The sequence below is a fragment of the Neolamprologus multifasciatus genome, chromosome 15 (assembly GCF_963576455.1).
Source record: "Neolamprologus multifasciatus chromosome 15, fNeoMul1.2, whole genome shotgun sequence".
Lineage (NCBI taxonomy): Eukaryota > Metazoa > Chordata > Actinopteri > Cichliformes > Cichlidae > Neolamprologus > Neolamprologus multifasciatus.
In genome coordinates this window covers 23,168,636-23,183,906 of record NC_140453.1, presented here as the reverse complement: position 1 = coordinate 23,183,906, position 15,271 = coordinate 23,168,636, and the positions used below count along the sequence as shown (strand labels likewise).

General features: G+C 42.2%; 1 protein-coding gene across 4 annotated transcripts in view; it reads right to left on the bottom strand.

The window, feature by feature from the left end:
* The window catches only part of LOC146502112 (serine/threonine-protein kinase D3-like), a 55,537-nt gene that overhangs the window by 8,681 nt on the left and 31,585 nt on the right, over positions 1–15,271 (bottom strand). For all 4 annotated transcript variants that reach the window (XM_085132907.1, XM_085132908.1, XM_085132909.1 and 1 more), the window contains 8 exons: positions 13,007–13,138; positions 8,658–8,815; positions 6,259–6,448; positions 5,927–6,004; positions 4,655–4,829; positions 4,068–4,191; positions 2,988–3,065; positions 36–312 (listed from right to left, as the gene is read on the bottom strand). In XM_085132907.1, coding sequence (XP_084989033.1) covers positions 36–312; positions 2,988–3,065; positions 4,068–4,191; positions 4,655–4,829; positions 5,927–6,004; positions 6,259–6,448; positions 8,658–8,815; positions 13,007–13,138 — 1,212 coding nt within the window. The remainder of the gene's footprint in view (positions 1–35; positions 313–2,987; positions 3,066–4,067; positions 4,192–4,654; positions 4,830–5,926; positions 6,005–6,258; positions 6,449–8,657; positions 8,816–13,006; positions 13,139–15,271) is intronic.

Genomic DNA, 15,271 nt, shown 5'->3' with positions numbered 1-15,271 from the left:
ACCAAGAACAGGACCAAAGAGGGTCTGTTACTCACTGTGATCCTTTCCCTGGCCTGGCCCCGTGCCGACGCTAGCCTTGGGCGTGACGGGCATCAGCGCCTGCCGGATGGCTTTCTCCCAACTCTGCCCTACATCCCGTCCCACGCCAGATGCTGCCAAAGCTGGGTTGTGGTAGAGGCCACCGTTGTCCTCCCCGACGTAGTACACCATGCTGCCCGTGATGATCTCAAAGCAGTGTGGGTTGCTACCCTGAGGCAGTCTGCCAAAGTCTTGCGCCGGCTCCACCTGCAGGATCTCAGACAGGGGGATCTCCTATGGAATAAAAAAGAAAGTTTAGATCCAGGGTGTTGTGGATGAAGTAATCTAAAAAGGTCCCTTTAGCCTGAACTTGAATTTCGGCACTTATAGAACATATCTTCTCTGATTTGATTTGATTTTTTAAGAGTCAGAACCATCCATGAGGTCTTGAAATTATCCAGAGGGCTCCATCCTAGCACCTCTCCTCTCCTTGCTAAAACTAAGACACTTTTTGAATATCAGTGTTTAAAACTTCTCTTCCTTCCTTTTCTGGCAGAGTGAAGAAACCCTGCACCCCTCCACAAACCCTTAACCATGCCAGATCAAACATTTCAAAAAGAGCGATTGGCTCAGTGGTGTCTCCACGCTCCTCGGACTCATTTGAACATTTTGCCAAGTTCACCCCGAGCCACGCCCTCCCATCACCATCTTTTCATCCTCTGATTAAAAGGCAGGACGTGACTTAGAAGGTTCGGGCACTTGGCAGCGCGGCAGTGAGCCAAAGAGGCGGCAGGGAAGCGACCCGACATCTCCAAAAACCACCACAGATCCCCCACCCCCCCGGCCTTGTGCTCCATACCTCCTCCCTGGCTTTCTCTTCAAAGGAGGATTTCTGCTGCGCTTTGTGCTAAAGGTCAACAGGTCGGCGGCAGGCGCGAGATAAAAGGACGTGAGGTATGAGAGAGGGAAGTGATGGAGCTGCAGCTGAATTCAGTGATCACAGTTTTCAAGGAAATTATTTAGTCCAACTTGGAAGTTCAAAATTGGATTAAAAAAAATAAATAAAAGCCACAGATCTGCACTGTCATTAAAAACACATCGGTGAGCACACTGCTGCTGAAGTTTACAGGCACTCGTCATGAGCATAGATGTCGTGGTAATTTGGGTCTTTTAGTGACGTCTTTGAACTGTTGCTTTTCCAGTTAAATGACTGCGCAGCATGCATCTTTAATGACTTTAAAAACAAGAATTATGAGCTTGAATTTATTTTGGATTTTCTCTCATTCACACATGGTCAAAAGTCTACATATGGGCTCAGATATAAACATCACACCCAATATTTAGCAAGTTGACCAGAGTTGGTAGCAACAAGCTTCTGGTTCAATATAAATATCTGACACCTTTTATTTGGAGAATTGGTAGAGTTCATTCAAACTGGTTGGTTTCCTGGCATGGACATGGCTTTAAAGCGTAGCCCACAAATCTTTAATGGGGTTGAGGTCAAGGATTTGCGAAGCCCATTCCAGAAGCTTAAATTTAGCCTGTTCTGTTTGAACAGCTAATTGTATCCAAGTTTCAAGCATGTATCTGTGGATTTGAAGTATTTTTTGTTTATTATTTCATCTACTTTGGCCCAGAATATGATGTTACCACCGCCATGCTTTACAGTAGGTTTGAAAACCTCACCTTTACTTCTCAAACACCTCTTATCACTGTGGCTCTTTATCTTGTATAAATCATAAAGGTTTTCTTAAGCAGTTATTTGGCGTGTTCATGTGGGCAGATGGAAATTTTAGTCAAGCTTGACGGTGCTGATTTTGGAGAGGGGGGCTTCTTTCTTGGTCAGCAACCACTCAGTCTAGTGACGTAAAACTCACTTCACTGTGGACAGTTCATGGCAGGCTTCAACCTTGGTGGTTCCTGGGCTGTCCATCATCTGAGGGTGACAGTTTGGGTTTGTCTTCCAGACCTCACCAAAGTGGTGACATATCCAAACAACAATTTTTTGAACAGTGATCTTGAATCTTGGATGACCTTTTTAGATCTTCATTGAGTTCTTTGGACTTCTCCATGGTTTTGAGTATGGGTCAGTCCAATGAGTGGTGTCAAACAAATCCTTGTATGCTGGCAAAGAGGAACTACCAGTTGAAGCCAATTGTGATCACCAGCAGTTAACAGGCCTTAGCAACGTGAACTTAAGACATTGTAGAAACGTCAGCACCACTTCTTAAAAATATTTGAGTGAGTGAATGTATATGTTTGTCCTTGGATTAAAGAAAGTCTAAAATAAATTCAAACGTATGCACCCAGTTCTTGTTACAATCATAATGGGCGATCGTGGCTCAAGAGTTCGGAAGTCGCCTTGTAATCGGAAGGTTGCCGGTTCGAGTCCCAGCTTGGACAGTCTCGTCGTTGTGTCCTTGGGCAAGACACTTCACCCGTTGCCTACTGGTGGTGGTCAGAGGGCCCGGTGGCGCCAGTGTCCAGCAGCCTCGCCTCTGTCAGTGCGCCCCAGGGTGGCTCTGAACAATGTAGCTTGCTATCACCCATGTGTGAATGTGTGGATGACTGAATGTGTAAAGCGCTTTGGGGTCCTTAGGGACTAGTAAAGCGCTATACAAATACAGGCCATTTACTGAAATGGCCAGTAAATGGCGCATTTACAATGCCAGGCGCATTATTCAATGTCAGTGTTGGTACAACAGATACTTTTAGTGTTTCTTTGCCATCTTTCTTCAAATATATTAAGTTACATTATCAACACAGAGCTTTCAGCTTTCAACCAATGATAGACAACCTGCTCTTGGAACAATTACAGTGGACAAGCAGACAGTGATGTGTGTTAATGTCGTATGAAGTTCATGCTGTGTTACGGTATGAACCCGACTCCCTCCAGCTCTTCTCTTCACGTCGCTGCTTTGTTTGGCCGAGCAGCTGAAACTAGATCCGGGGCTCAACGGGTCTCCTACCTTGTAATACTTGGCTCCACTTTCATTCTGAAACAGAGTCAGACTCTTGCTGTCCAGCCTCCAGTAATGTCTCTTCCTCTGCAAAGATAAAACATGTCATTAGGGAGAATGCTTTGAATCTGAGTCCAGAGAGAAAATAAAAATCTTTAAATCTCTTTTAGTTTCCAGTAAACAAGACTTTCCTTTGAGGTTTTGAGTGATGGATATAAAATGGAAGTATCTGAAGTACATGAAACCTTTTCAAACAGTACTATATGTAGTACAGAGTCTTTTTATTGGCCAATATTTAATTCCTGGATGACAATAGATGTGTTCACATGATTCACTTAACTGCTTGTTAATTTCTAGTAGAGCATTTGCATGTAGAACATGTTTCCAGATTGTGTGGATATATACCAAAAACCAAAGCTCAGTGATTAAAATGGATTTAATAATTTCTGCACTGACTTGAGGAAGCACCTCAAACTTCCAGACTGCAGTGCTAAAGCTGACGTAGGTTATCAGTGCCCTGTGTTTGTTCATCTCCAAAAACTACCAAGCTGAATTTTTTGAAATTTGGCAGTGAGGTAGAGCAAATAAAAAAGGAAGAACGTTTGAAATTTCGGTGCAGATTAACATCACTTTTATTACATTTTCTAAATACAACACTGGGATTAGTGACAGCTTTGCCTTTTTCCCTGTGTCGTCCAGTTTACACACCTCATTTAACTCCTACAGCGAAGCACATTATTGAAAAATGCTATTCACATTAGCCAATTAGTGCTTACAGTGTAATGTACAACATTTCATATTTGCATTGTGTTTCATATGTCTTGTGTGTGAATATTGCCTATAAATGTTTTAGCTTTTAGAGTTTGTGTCTGTTTTTTGGAATTTTTTTGCTGCTCCTAAGAGCTTTTAGCCGAAGCCAAAGGATTAGACTGGATTGATATTTTTACTTAATTATAAAATGAATTCAGATATTTCCTGCTTTTGTTGTTGTTCCTGCAAACAGACCAGCTGTGTTTATGTCAGGCACCAAAAGGCCTAAAAAAGCTCAAAAGACACCTTAGTTTGTCTGTGTTTTGTGCTTCATCTCACCAGGTTGTCACGGTTGGTGTAGTGCACCAACCAGCCTTCTTTAACCACTGTGGAGCTTTTTCTCTTGGTGTGTTTGATGGACTGGACCACACGCATCAGAGGGATGTTGCTGCTGGTCGACGGGCTGCGTGAAACCAAATAAAAACATGCAAAGAAGCATTTTAAGGAAAAAAAGCCCACACAAAAATACGATACTAATGAGAATGTCAAAGATTCAAATAAAAAAATAAAATGTATGCAAGTCTTTGGAGGAGTTCCTTCTTTTCTGTTCTCTAAAGCCAGCTCTATGCTCTCTTAACACTGAACACACTCGTTTGTTGTAGATTTCGGTTACAAACCACATGAGGGTGGAGCCATGCTTGAGGTTTATTGCTGACGGGGATAAAAACATGCCATCCAACACTGGACGCCACTTTGAAATTGTACCGTATATCCGAGAGAAATTGAACCTGTTCACATCACACATATCATGATCTCTCTACTTATGGCAAAGCATCCAATACTGAAGCTCAATAGATTAGAGGATAAATTAAGATTTTTATAATGCTATTTTAAAGCCTGTCACCAGTTCCAGTCGTCTGCTTCACCTGATCGTTCTGACCGTCTCGTCATCCTTCTCGCAGTCTGTGCAGGGACCCTCGAAGAAGATCTTGTCTTCGGTGGACTGCTCGTCCTGCTCGTCCATGCTGTGACCTCCATCGCTGTTCACATCGCAGTCCACCTCCATCGTCGCCTCTGAGTCCATACCGGGACTGGCTGGCTCTGAAGAAACAGGAAAAACATGAGGTCTTAAAACTTCCAGCACAAGATTTCACTGAGCTGCAGTTCCTCTAATGGCCAGCAGGGGTTAGGTGTAAAATGCCAAAGACTTGAAATGAAAACGCTTCTCAATCCAATGTAAAAAATAAAATGGTGTTATGGGGTGAGGGGCCTACAAGGGACCAAAAGGATATCAAAAATACTCTGACGTGATCAGTGTAAAATCTGAGCTCTGCAAACATGAGATTCCTGTCTCCTTTATTTCTTATATAGACTCTTCACTCATTTCATTGTCTCGTAGAGCAGGTCACCCACAGGAAAATCATTGTTAGGGTAATCGGGGAGCAAAATTTCTTTTCTATCAAAATTAACTTAATGTTAAGAGTTTGGTACCATCAGTGCTGCAAAATTAGAAATTTTTTGACATCACTTTGAACTCTGAGAACCTCAGTTGAGGGTTTTTTAAAATATTTTCTGCCTTGAGCGCAAGAAATTCTGTGTTGCAAGCTGCTCTTTAGTGCTCAGGGGGAATGAGCAAATAAAGTTTTGTGTTTTCTAATTTTATTTATGTAATCTTTTATTATTTTCTTTTGACTTCTTTTCAGTGTTAGTCAGTCATTTTAATTATTATTTAAATTGCTGTCTTTTATTGTTGTATGGAGGGCATATGTTCCAATGAATAATAAAAAAGGAAATCAGATATGGTGTTACAGATAAACAGTAGCCAGGGTGGGAACCCATTTAACTGTCCATTTAACGGTTTTGTTTTAGCCTCTGGGCACAACTGTGACTGTTTTATGGAATCTGGTTTAGCCAACTTCCTGTTCCCTGTGCTGGTCAGAAGAACCTAATCGCATAAACTGTCATGAGATGGCAGCTGACGGCTTTGAGATTGCATTTCCTCCTTGATCTTCTCTACCTGTATGAAACCAAAGTGTCCTCAGCGGTCAATAAAAATCCAACAACAGGAAGAAACTAAAAAGAGTCCAAGAGCAAATCTCCCGTCCTTTGCCTACAGCGTCAGAATCTGTCTGCAGATATTAAATTTTGCCCATCAAAGGTTCCAGATGATTAAAGCGGTAAAAGTGAAACCGACTCACCTCCGTTAAAGTCGACCTCGCCCAGGCAGTCTCGAGGTACTTTGGCTGCACATCTCTTATGGCAGTTAAATTTACAGTCTAAAAAGCAAACATACAAAAAACATATTAAACATTTTAAACTTCTTGAATAACCATGTGACGAAGAGTAACCGATGGTTCCTACAGAGTACTGCAGAGTCTCCACACACTTCACAGGGCGATTAAGAAGAAAGTGAAGGAAGGTTAGGACTTCACAGCAGATTGAATATCTTTGGAGTTTGGACTGTTGGTTTCTCTATTTTCTAAGACTTTCCTGTGTGTGTGTGTCTGTGTTTTTGCGTGTGTGTCGTCACCTTTGCATTGCAGGCCCTGGCGGAAGAGGCCCTTCAGCAGGCGTTTGCAGAACTGGCAGATGGTGGGACGGGTGTAGGTGTGGACGGAGAAAGTGTGGGGGACTTTCACTCGGCCCAGGACCATCTTCTCCATCCAGATGGGCCGGCCGCTCAGTAGGGAGTTGCGCTTCATGGCGCCCAGAAGAGGGCGCTGCAGAGGGGTGGAGAACAGAAACAAAAATGCGAAGAAGAAATAGGATTTCTTTTTCTGTTTATGCTCAGATTTCCAAACAGAGAGCAAACTGACCAATAACACTTCAGTAACTCATTTTAGTTTGTATTTAAATTTGTTCTTCATTTAAAAACTAATCATTAAAAAACATCACGCTTAGACGCTGGAGGAAGGAAGTGCTTAATAATCCCTACCCTTATCTACAGTATCTTTTATATCTGTAGGGCACTGCCATCCTGGAGTAGACGACTTCCACCAGGACAGAAATGTTTTTAATTTTCATAGAATCAAAAGTGATCATTGAGAACAGCTTTAGCTTGAGTTTCAGTGACCTTTCCTCTCCCAGCAGGCCTTCCAGATCCTCTGACTGATGAGGTCAAGAGTTCAGATTTTATCTCAGTTCTTCTGCCTCTGGCAAAACTTCAGTTTATAGTATTTTGTACCGATACAGAACCAAGATGTCTGAACCATCTGTGGATTCAACTTTCAAATATAAACAACAAATGATGCCGTCTTCTTTTTTTTCTCCATTTTTGTGCAAGTCATTTTATTAATTACCACAAACATCCTGAAAGAGGCAATCAGCTGAATCTGGAAACAGGCGAGCCTGTTATGTTGTTGCGCTCATGCATGCACAGCTTCACGTGGGTGCTGGCAGACTTATCTACTGATTATCACAGTAAAGGTGCTCTGTGTTCATAATGTGAACAAGAAGCACAAATTTGTGCTGAGGTGACTCACTCTCCAGCATCATTTACATTTAAGGGAAAAGTATCAAATGTAGTTTTCTTTGTTCTTTGTAAATGCACTTTATGAGGTTTGCAGTTTGCCCTCCTGAAACTCCTTCTAACACACAATCTGCTGGAGCAACTCGCCCAGCTTGCGCGCCAACAGCATGTTCTTGTTAGTCTAAAAAACTTTAACTCTTTATACCAATCTACTGACTTCGAAGGAGAGGTCAGAGGTCAAACGTGACATATATGTGAGAATCATAGTTTCTGAGCTATGAGGATTTTTGTAAACCATTATGTTGGCTTTTGGTGGATGTAAGCCAAATTTTAGGTTTTATCAGAATTCATTTAAAACTTTTCAAGCTGTCGTGTTCACAGACAGAATAACACACAAGCACACAAACGCTTCTAAAAACATGAATTAGTGTAGAGTTTTTCTGCATTCCGCTGTATGTGTCTGGATTGAGCTGCTAATGAATCAGAGTTAGGAAACTTTAAAGGAAACAAGTCCACCATAAGGCTAACACGGTGACACACAACTAGACACTCTCACGCCCACATCTAAAGCCAACTAACACTCAATTAACCTAACGAGCGAGCGTTTGGACTGTGGCGGGATTACGCAGCTGATCTTTAGGTGAAAGTTTCCCTCGTTTTTGGTCTTTGATTGATGTTTTTTTTTTAGTTCTAACTAAAAGGAAATGAAAGGAGTAGTCAGAGCTTCAGAGGTTGATCTGAAACATCAACATCAGATTTGCTCACTCATCGTGAAAGCAGCGTACAGACAAACTCTTTTCCATCCACGAGAACAAGAACAATGACTGTCCTTGTACAGCATGCAGCTTGCAGGGCACTGTCCTGGCAGGAGCAGGAAGCATGTGACACAATGGGCCTGAATTAGTACAGAACAGTTGGATAATCCACCTTCTCACTTCACTGATTCGCCACATGTGCATGGACCTCTAGACCTCCTAACAAAGTCCAAATTATCTGAAATGTCCATGAAGAAAGCGAGACTTCTTTAGGATCTGCTGCCCGAGCGTGATCACACATCGGGTCTCTTATAGGAACAGTTTCTTTCTGGGATCTGTAAAATCTAGCTTGGCTGCTTGTTAATCAATCAGACTAACTGACTGCACAACATGCTGCTCGGGTCCACTCAGGTCAGATATGCATATGGGTCTGACTGTGCTCGGGTCCCCCTCTGATCTGTGTGCTTGCTCAGCCTGTGAGAATCTGACTGTGACTCTTTCTGCTTGTTGGCTTGAACCGGATGGAAAAATCAAGTGGTTTGCCTCGAGCCATCAGACAGAAAGTGCATGTGCGTGTATGTGTGTGTGTACTGGGGCTGCACAACTGCAAGGGAAGTCTGTGCATACATTTTAACTCATTCAAAAAAAAACCAACTAAAATGAATACGACTAATGAGTGATTTCATGCGAGCGCAGCAGACCCACCTCCTCCTGCAGTGCCGGGCTGAAGTCAGTGGAAGGTGGACGAGCGACAGACAAGGTGGCGCCTGGCAGGGAGACATTTGACAGTCGCCTCTTCCTCACGCCGCTGCAGTTGTTGGGGATCTTGAACGCACACCGCTTGTGGTAGTTCTGTCCACATCCTGCACAGGAGAGGAATCATCGTTAAGATTCACAGTTCAACTGAAGTTCTGATCCCGAAGTTAATAAAGGAACCAAGTCCGACCCATGGCCTTTGGGAGACACCCCCAGTACCTCCAGCTCTTCCAGGATGAGACCAAGGTCCTCCCCGGGAGGCATCCTAGTCTCACCCTCTCTCTAAGCCAGAGCCCCAACAACAATCGAGAAAGATCATATCTATCATTCATATCTATGATTTCATTCTTTTGGTTTCACAACCACAGATGACAGTAGAAACGCAGATAAACCTGTGAATCAGCAGCTTTGCTTCCATGTTCAGCTGCTTTGAATCTCTGGCTCTCTTCCACAACATGTTTTTTTATCCTGTCTTCCTTCTCTCTCCCCAACCAGTCGCGGCGGATGGCCGCCCCTCCCTGAGCCTGGTCCTGCTGGAGGTTGCTTCCTGTTAAAAGGGAGTTTTTCCTTCCCACTGTTGCCAAAGTGCTTGCTCATAGAGAGTCGTATGATTGTTGGGTTTTCTCTGTATGTATTATTGTAGGGTCTGCCTTACAATATAAAGCGCTTGAGGCGACTGTTATTGTGATTTGGCGCTCTGTAAATAAAATTATTATTGAATTGAGTATATATATCTGGTCTTGTGCTGCAGGAGGGTCATTTTGTACCTTTTGTGGCTAAAATGTGCCGAGACTAAACCTCAGGAATGCAGATTCTTGATAAAACACGGCAGGGCCAAAGCAGAGCATGAACCTTTTATTTTTCTTACCAAGGAAATTTAAACCCTTCAAACAGGGCCGGGCTTTTAAGTCCTTTCTGTCCATTTTCTATGCAAAACCAGGTTACTCAACATCATTGGCTTATATGAAATATGGATACGGTTCAGTGAAGAAAATTTCATCCCTCAAATTAACCAGTGTAGGGTCATGCGACGACAGCACAGAGTACCAAGTTTATAGCACGTCTGGTCAACAAGCTGTATTGAATTTAGATGCCTGCTCACAACTGGAGCACAGAAAAATCTGTCTGTATGAGTAAGGCCAAAGTAAGGCCTATTATTTATCAGATAAATGCATTAAAATGTGTCAAAGTATTAATTTACTCTTCAAGGTTCATTTATGCCCAACAATCTTCTCATAGCCAAATTATGTTTAAAAACACAGAATTTATTGAGTCCAGGATGTGGTTCAGAAAGCTGTTTACAACATCAGAAGCTTAAATGTGCAGGGGAAAAAAAAGCTACAATTTTCTTCCATCAAGGTTGTTTTTCTATTTTTTTTCTGTTGCTTCAGGTTTGGGAACTTTTCATTTTTAACCATTTCAAACGTACAAGCGGAAGCCAAACATCAGCTGCTCGGGTGTCTCTCTGCTCAGCATCACAACAGAGCGCCGAGATCAAAACATTAAAGACAAGACTGTCTGAAAAATGACTGCAGGAAGTCGACGAGCCGCTGCAGCTTTAAAATCAGGTCTAAAAACCAGTGTGTGAATATCCGAGTGTGTGTATGTGTGTGTGCCTCTTTTTTTTTCCTCGAGGTGATGATTTGGTCAGCGTGGACGTGGTGGAAACCCGAGAAGCCACCACGTGTTACCTCAGGGAAAATAAAACTTTATGAGACGTGTTAAAGCAAACATGACATTAGTGTGAACTCTGATGGAGGTTTAAACAGTCGAGTTTTATAGGTTTGAAGGTCCAGTTATCGGTCACTCAGACGGAATAGCACGCAGCCTGCAGGACCTCTATTACATCCCTGTTGAATCACTGACATCACTTCCCATCATAATGTTTGAAGAGTGAGGAGCCTATTTTAATGCACACACATTCTGAAAATGATTTCTGATGACTAAATCTGAGACTTCATGCTCATGATCGTTAGACTGCTCTTAGCAGGCCAAGCAAGATATTCCAGATGCACGTTTTCCTCTTTAAGATTTTCCAGTTCCTCCTGGGAGAATAACCCAAGATGTTCCCATCATCTCTCCAGTGGGTCCTGGATCTGTAATCTGGCTCTGTTCTGAGCTCCATCCAGAGGACTGAGCCCCTCAGCCCACCCACTCACAGAAGCTCATTTTGGATGCAGTCATTTGCCAATCATTTGTTCAGTCACTAACTAGAGCTCACGACCAGGTGAGGGTAAAAGCAGTTCGGTACAGCGCCCACATTGCTGCCAGTGCCACAACGACCTCGCTCCCTCCCCTAACTCCCTCACTTGGGGCTAAAACTGTACCTCAACCCAAGAGTGGTGGCAGAGAACCACCTCAGACTTTAACCCTTTAAGACCTACCATAGAACCAAATCCACCAGAGCTTATATTATATTTTTACATGTTGTGGAGCCATTTATGGGAGCATTTCAAGTTGCTATACATCAATACAATCATTATAGCCCAAATTTTAATAATATGTCTGCATTAAGTGCATAGTAATTACATAAATTGCAAAAAAGAGCAATAAACTACAAAAAAAATTGAAAATCTTTTTTTTTTTTAACATATATTTCTAGTTAGAGAAATTTAAGAGGCTCATCCCTCAAAACTGTAAATACAAAAAAGTTGCACAAAATAGTTTCCCATCACAGGAAATTTATTTTGAGTGTCTTCATAGTTTTATTTTTGAAATACACCAATTTTTATATACTGCAGGAAAAACGAAAATAAATATTATGATGCAAATTTGCAAAAAAAGCAGCATATGCATCAAAATAAACTATTTCCAGCAGTGCAATATGAGTCCTAAGCATCCCAGAAACGACACAGAAAGTCATAAAGTCAAACATAACTTTTAAAAACACCTGTATAGGCTCATGAGGCCCTGATGGTAAAAAACTACATTTCCGCGAAAATGACGTCACTTCCGGTTTCGGCCAGGTCATGGCGGACATGCAAAAGTTCGTGCTGACGTCTGTTCCAATGTAGGAAGTGTTATGAACAGCTGATCGGATCGGCAAAGCGTGTTTCTGGAATATTATGTTTTTGTTGCTGCAAGTGCTTTTTATGCAGTTTTTGCAAAGCTATATGTGGAAGGAAACTGTGACCGAGGACAAGCTGATGGCATAAGATGCAAGTACACTCCTCCAATTTCATATGCAAAAAAAATTATTGCGCTAGCTTATGTGGTTGCAGTGCTACCAGGATTTAAAAATAGTTGCGCAAAACAGAGCGTGCCCGCTCCGACCGGTTTTAAAGGGTTAATGTGCTGACTCTTATACTGCTCGCTTCACCAAACCCCAAATCAAACACCAAACCAGATCCCTGGCAGGGTCCAACACTCACTTTGAACATGCAGCCGGCACAGCAATGAAATTTTTTGCTAACAACAAATTTTTGTTGAAAATTGAAAAAATGAGACTTAAATGTAAGCAAGAACTGTGAATTCAAACACTTGGACAGCATCTATATTTCTACTTTTCACTACGTATTTGCTTCTCTGTTACTTAGGGTTTGGCAACTGCACAAATATATTTGTTTGTGGTCATTTTTGGGGCAATTCTTTGTGTGAATTCATCTCCAAAAAACTCATCTCTGGCTCTACTAGAGCGGCTTTGCATGTTTCATAGTTCAGAATAATCCTGTTTATTTTATAGGGAGCCTTGGTGCAGTGCCTGTTTTGTTTTATTCAGCTCCTCCGTCTGTAAGGCCACCTGTCTCTTCCTTCCATTAGAAAATGTTTTGTGGGACTAAATGTTCCGACCACCCTTCCTTGAAAAGCGTTTCTGGGAATAAAATTTCCTGGCACAGAGAGCTCTATCAGACCCCTCGCACATCCTCCATCTCGTGTATGAGCTCTTGCCTTCCGGCGGGAGATGGTGAGCCTAAAATGCAGACTGAACTCTTAAAAAATTTATTTTCGCCCACTTCCATTAAGCATTTAAATAACAGCTTTTTTATGTTTATTGTGTCTTTGTGAAGACAGTTTCTGCCACAGCACACAGAAAAAATAGTCAAAGACTCTAAGGGGACAAAGTACATCACAGCATATCAGAGGAAAAGTTCTGAGAGTTAGAGCTGTGGGACTAACCCCTTCCTTGAAAAGAAATTCCTGGGACTAAATGGTCCCGGAATAAAAATACCTGGGATGTAAAGTTCCTTGGACAAAACTTCTAGCCACTGTGTTAGAAAAACCCGTGACTAAGATTTCTGGGTTCTCTGAGCAGAAATGGACATGTCAGCAGCCTAGAAGCTTCCTGAGCGCTTCCTCACCTTCACATTTGAGTCCCTGTCTGACGAGCCCCCACAGCATCTCCCCGCAGTCATCGCAGAAGGCCGGTGCCTTGTAGGAGTGAACGTACAGAGTGTGAGGTCGGATCTGGAAGTCCTCCTCTGTGGCGAGAGCTGAAACAGAAACACACACGCAGTCAGACTATGACTGTCTCTGTGGGAAGCTTTCCACCCGCGCCAGGAGATGGTCCCCCAAAACGATGATGCTCGGGCTCTGAGCGTGAGCGTATCAGAATTACAATCTGACAAATGAATTTATCGCTAGAAATGGTCACACATACACTACACGTCAATGTCTTTCTGGGGTTGCAAAAGTAGAAAGCCTCACGTGGAATAGTTGTACCCTGAAGTATTAGCTGAAGTTACACAGGATTTAAAATATGCAAATAAAAAGAAAAGTGTTTAAATGAGGACAAACTTTTTACATGTCACTCTTCAAGCTAACACATAAAAACATCTTGTTATTGGATGTGTTCTTTGCATTTTCAACCTTTAATTATTGCATTTTTTGAAAATGTTTCATCTACTTTAAATGTAATGTGTATGTACTACATATATACACAACCACACAGACCATTTTGTGCTGCTTGTGTGTATAAAAGCTGGAAAACAACTCAACCGAGCAGCAAAAATCACACTAGAGCCGGTTTCATCTTGATCGCTTGGCGCTCTGGTAGCAGCTCGAATGGTAACAGTGAAATAAACCAGCTCAGCTCTGCAGGGTTTTGCAGCAGTAGCAGCGAGAGGTGCACGAGGAGGAGGAGGAAGTGGTCGTGGGTTTGCACCCTGTGCGGTTGCGATATGTTTTCACCCTCCTGTGTAATTTAAACCTGGCGTGGCTCTGCGTCTGGGTGTTCGGCTGTAAAGGTGTCAGTTTTAGTTTTCACAGCCCAACCTGTTGACACATTTCAGGAAGTGACAATCCTATGCACAATATTATGTTTAGAGCGAACGGGGGTGACCCAGGGAGGCGGCGCTGGCGGAGAGGAAACGAGATCTGTGCCAGCCTCATTTTACCCGGAGGATACGAAACTGATGCAAAAATACATAATAAAGATACAATTTAAATGTTTAAAACTTACCTTTGACTTCAGTGTGAAACCAAATACATGGTTAGGCGAATTTGAAGATTAATTTAATAACGGACCGTGTTTTTCATTAAGATATATTTTAAACAATTTTATTCTTACTGCTGATTTTAAAGTTAATCTATTTATTATTAGCTGGAATCATTTTTGATTCTTGTTCATACCTTAAATGGTCCTGAGCTCCCAAATATTAAACCATGATTTATAGAAAGTCCAAAAAAAAAGAAATCCCACAAAAAACAACAACATGCAGTTGTTGGTGTGTCTTCTGTTTTTGCAGCATGCTTTCTTTCTTTACTCATGCTTATCTCATTAATGTCTGTGCATCTTTCTAAGCTGTAGCAGGCTGAGATCTCAGGGACATCATCTACTTGTCTGAAAATAAAGAACTTAAAAACTGGGAAAGACTCAGCAGCTACCAGAGGAGGATATACAATGATTATTGACAAAAATGTAAAAGAATGTTATTTATACAGAACATGCTCAAGCGTGAAATTCAGAAGAGAAAAAAGAGAAACCTACGGTACACTCAAGAGAACAAGAAAAGGGGGATTTAGTCTAAATAGAAGCACTAATAAAAGCACTAAGGGGACAATAAAAGCTGGACTCTCTCTCAGTCTGTTTCTAAACACTCCAAGAAGAAAAATGACACCATTTCAGAACTGAAAACAGGAGAAGAAGAAGTTGAAACAGGAAACAAAGCAGTCACGCATGTTTTCGGCATTTTGTTCAAATGCTGCAGCGATCTTGCTCTGTGCCATCTCAGCATCTCCATCCTCGTGCATTGATGCATCGTGTAGACACTGCTACATGTGTCAGGTTACAGAAATCAGGAGGTGTACGGCGAGTCGAAACACCACCACAAGTGCACCATGGGCCTGCAGCTGTGACGACATTTAGCATAAACTCCCTGCAAGGCCGCAAACTGGCTGGCGCGGGGTGATCAGTTACACCAGATCAGCTACATTTAAAATTAAACTCCGACGGGGCAGGATTGGAGTGATGGGTTGTAGATGGGTAGGGCTGCAGTATTTCTGGCTATGTATGCACACTTGATTCCATCACTATTCGGAGTTTTGCATGTTTGATAAATGTTTTTAATTCGAATATTATATCCACCTGCTGAGGGAAAAAAAGAAAACGGACTAAAATTATTCAT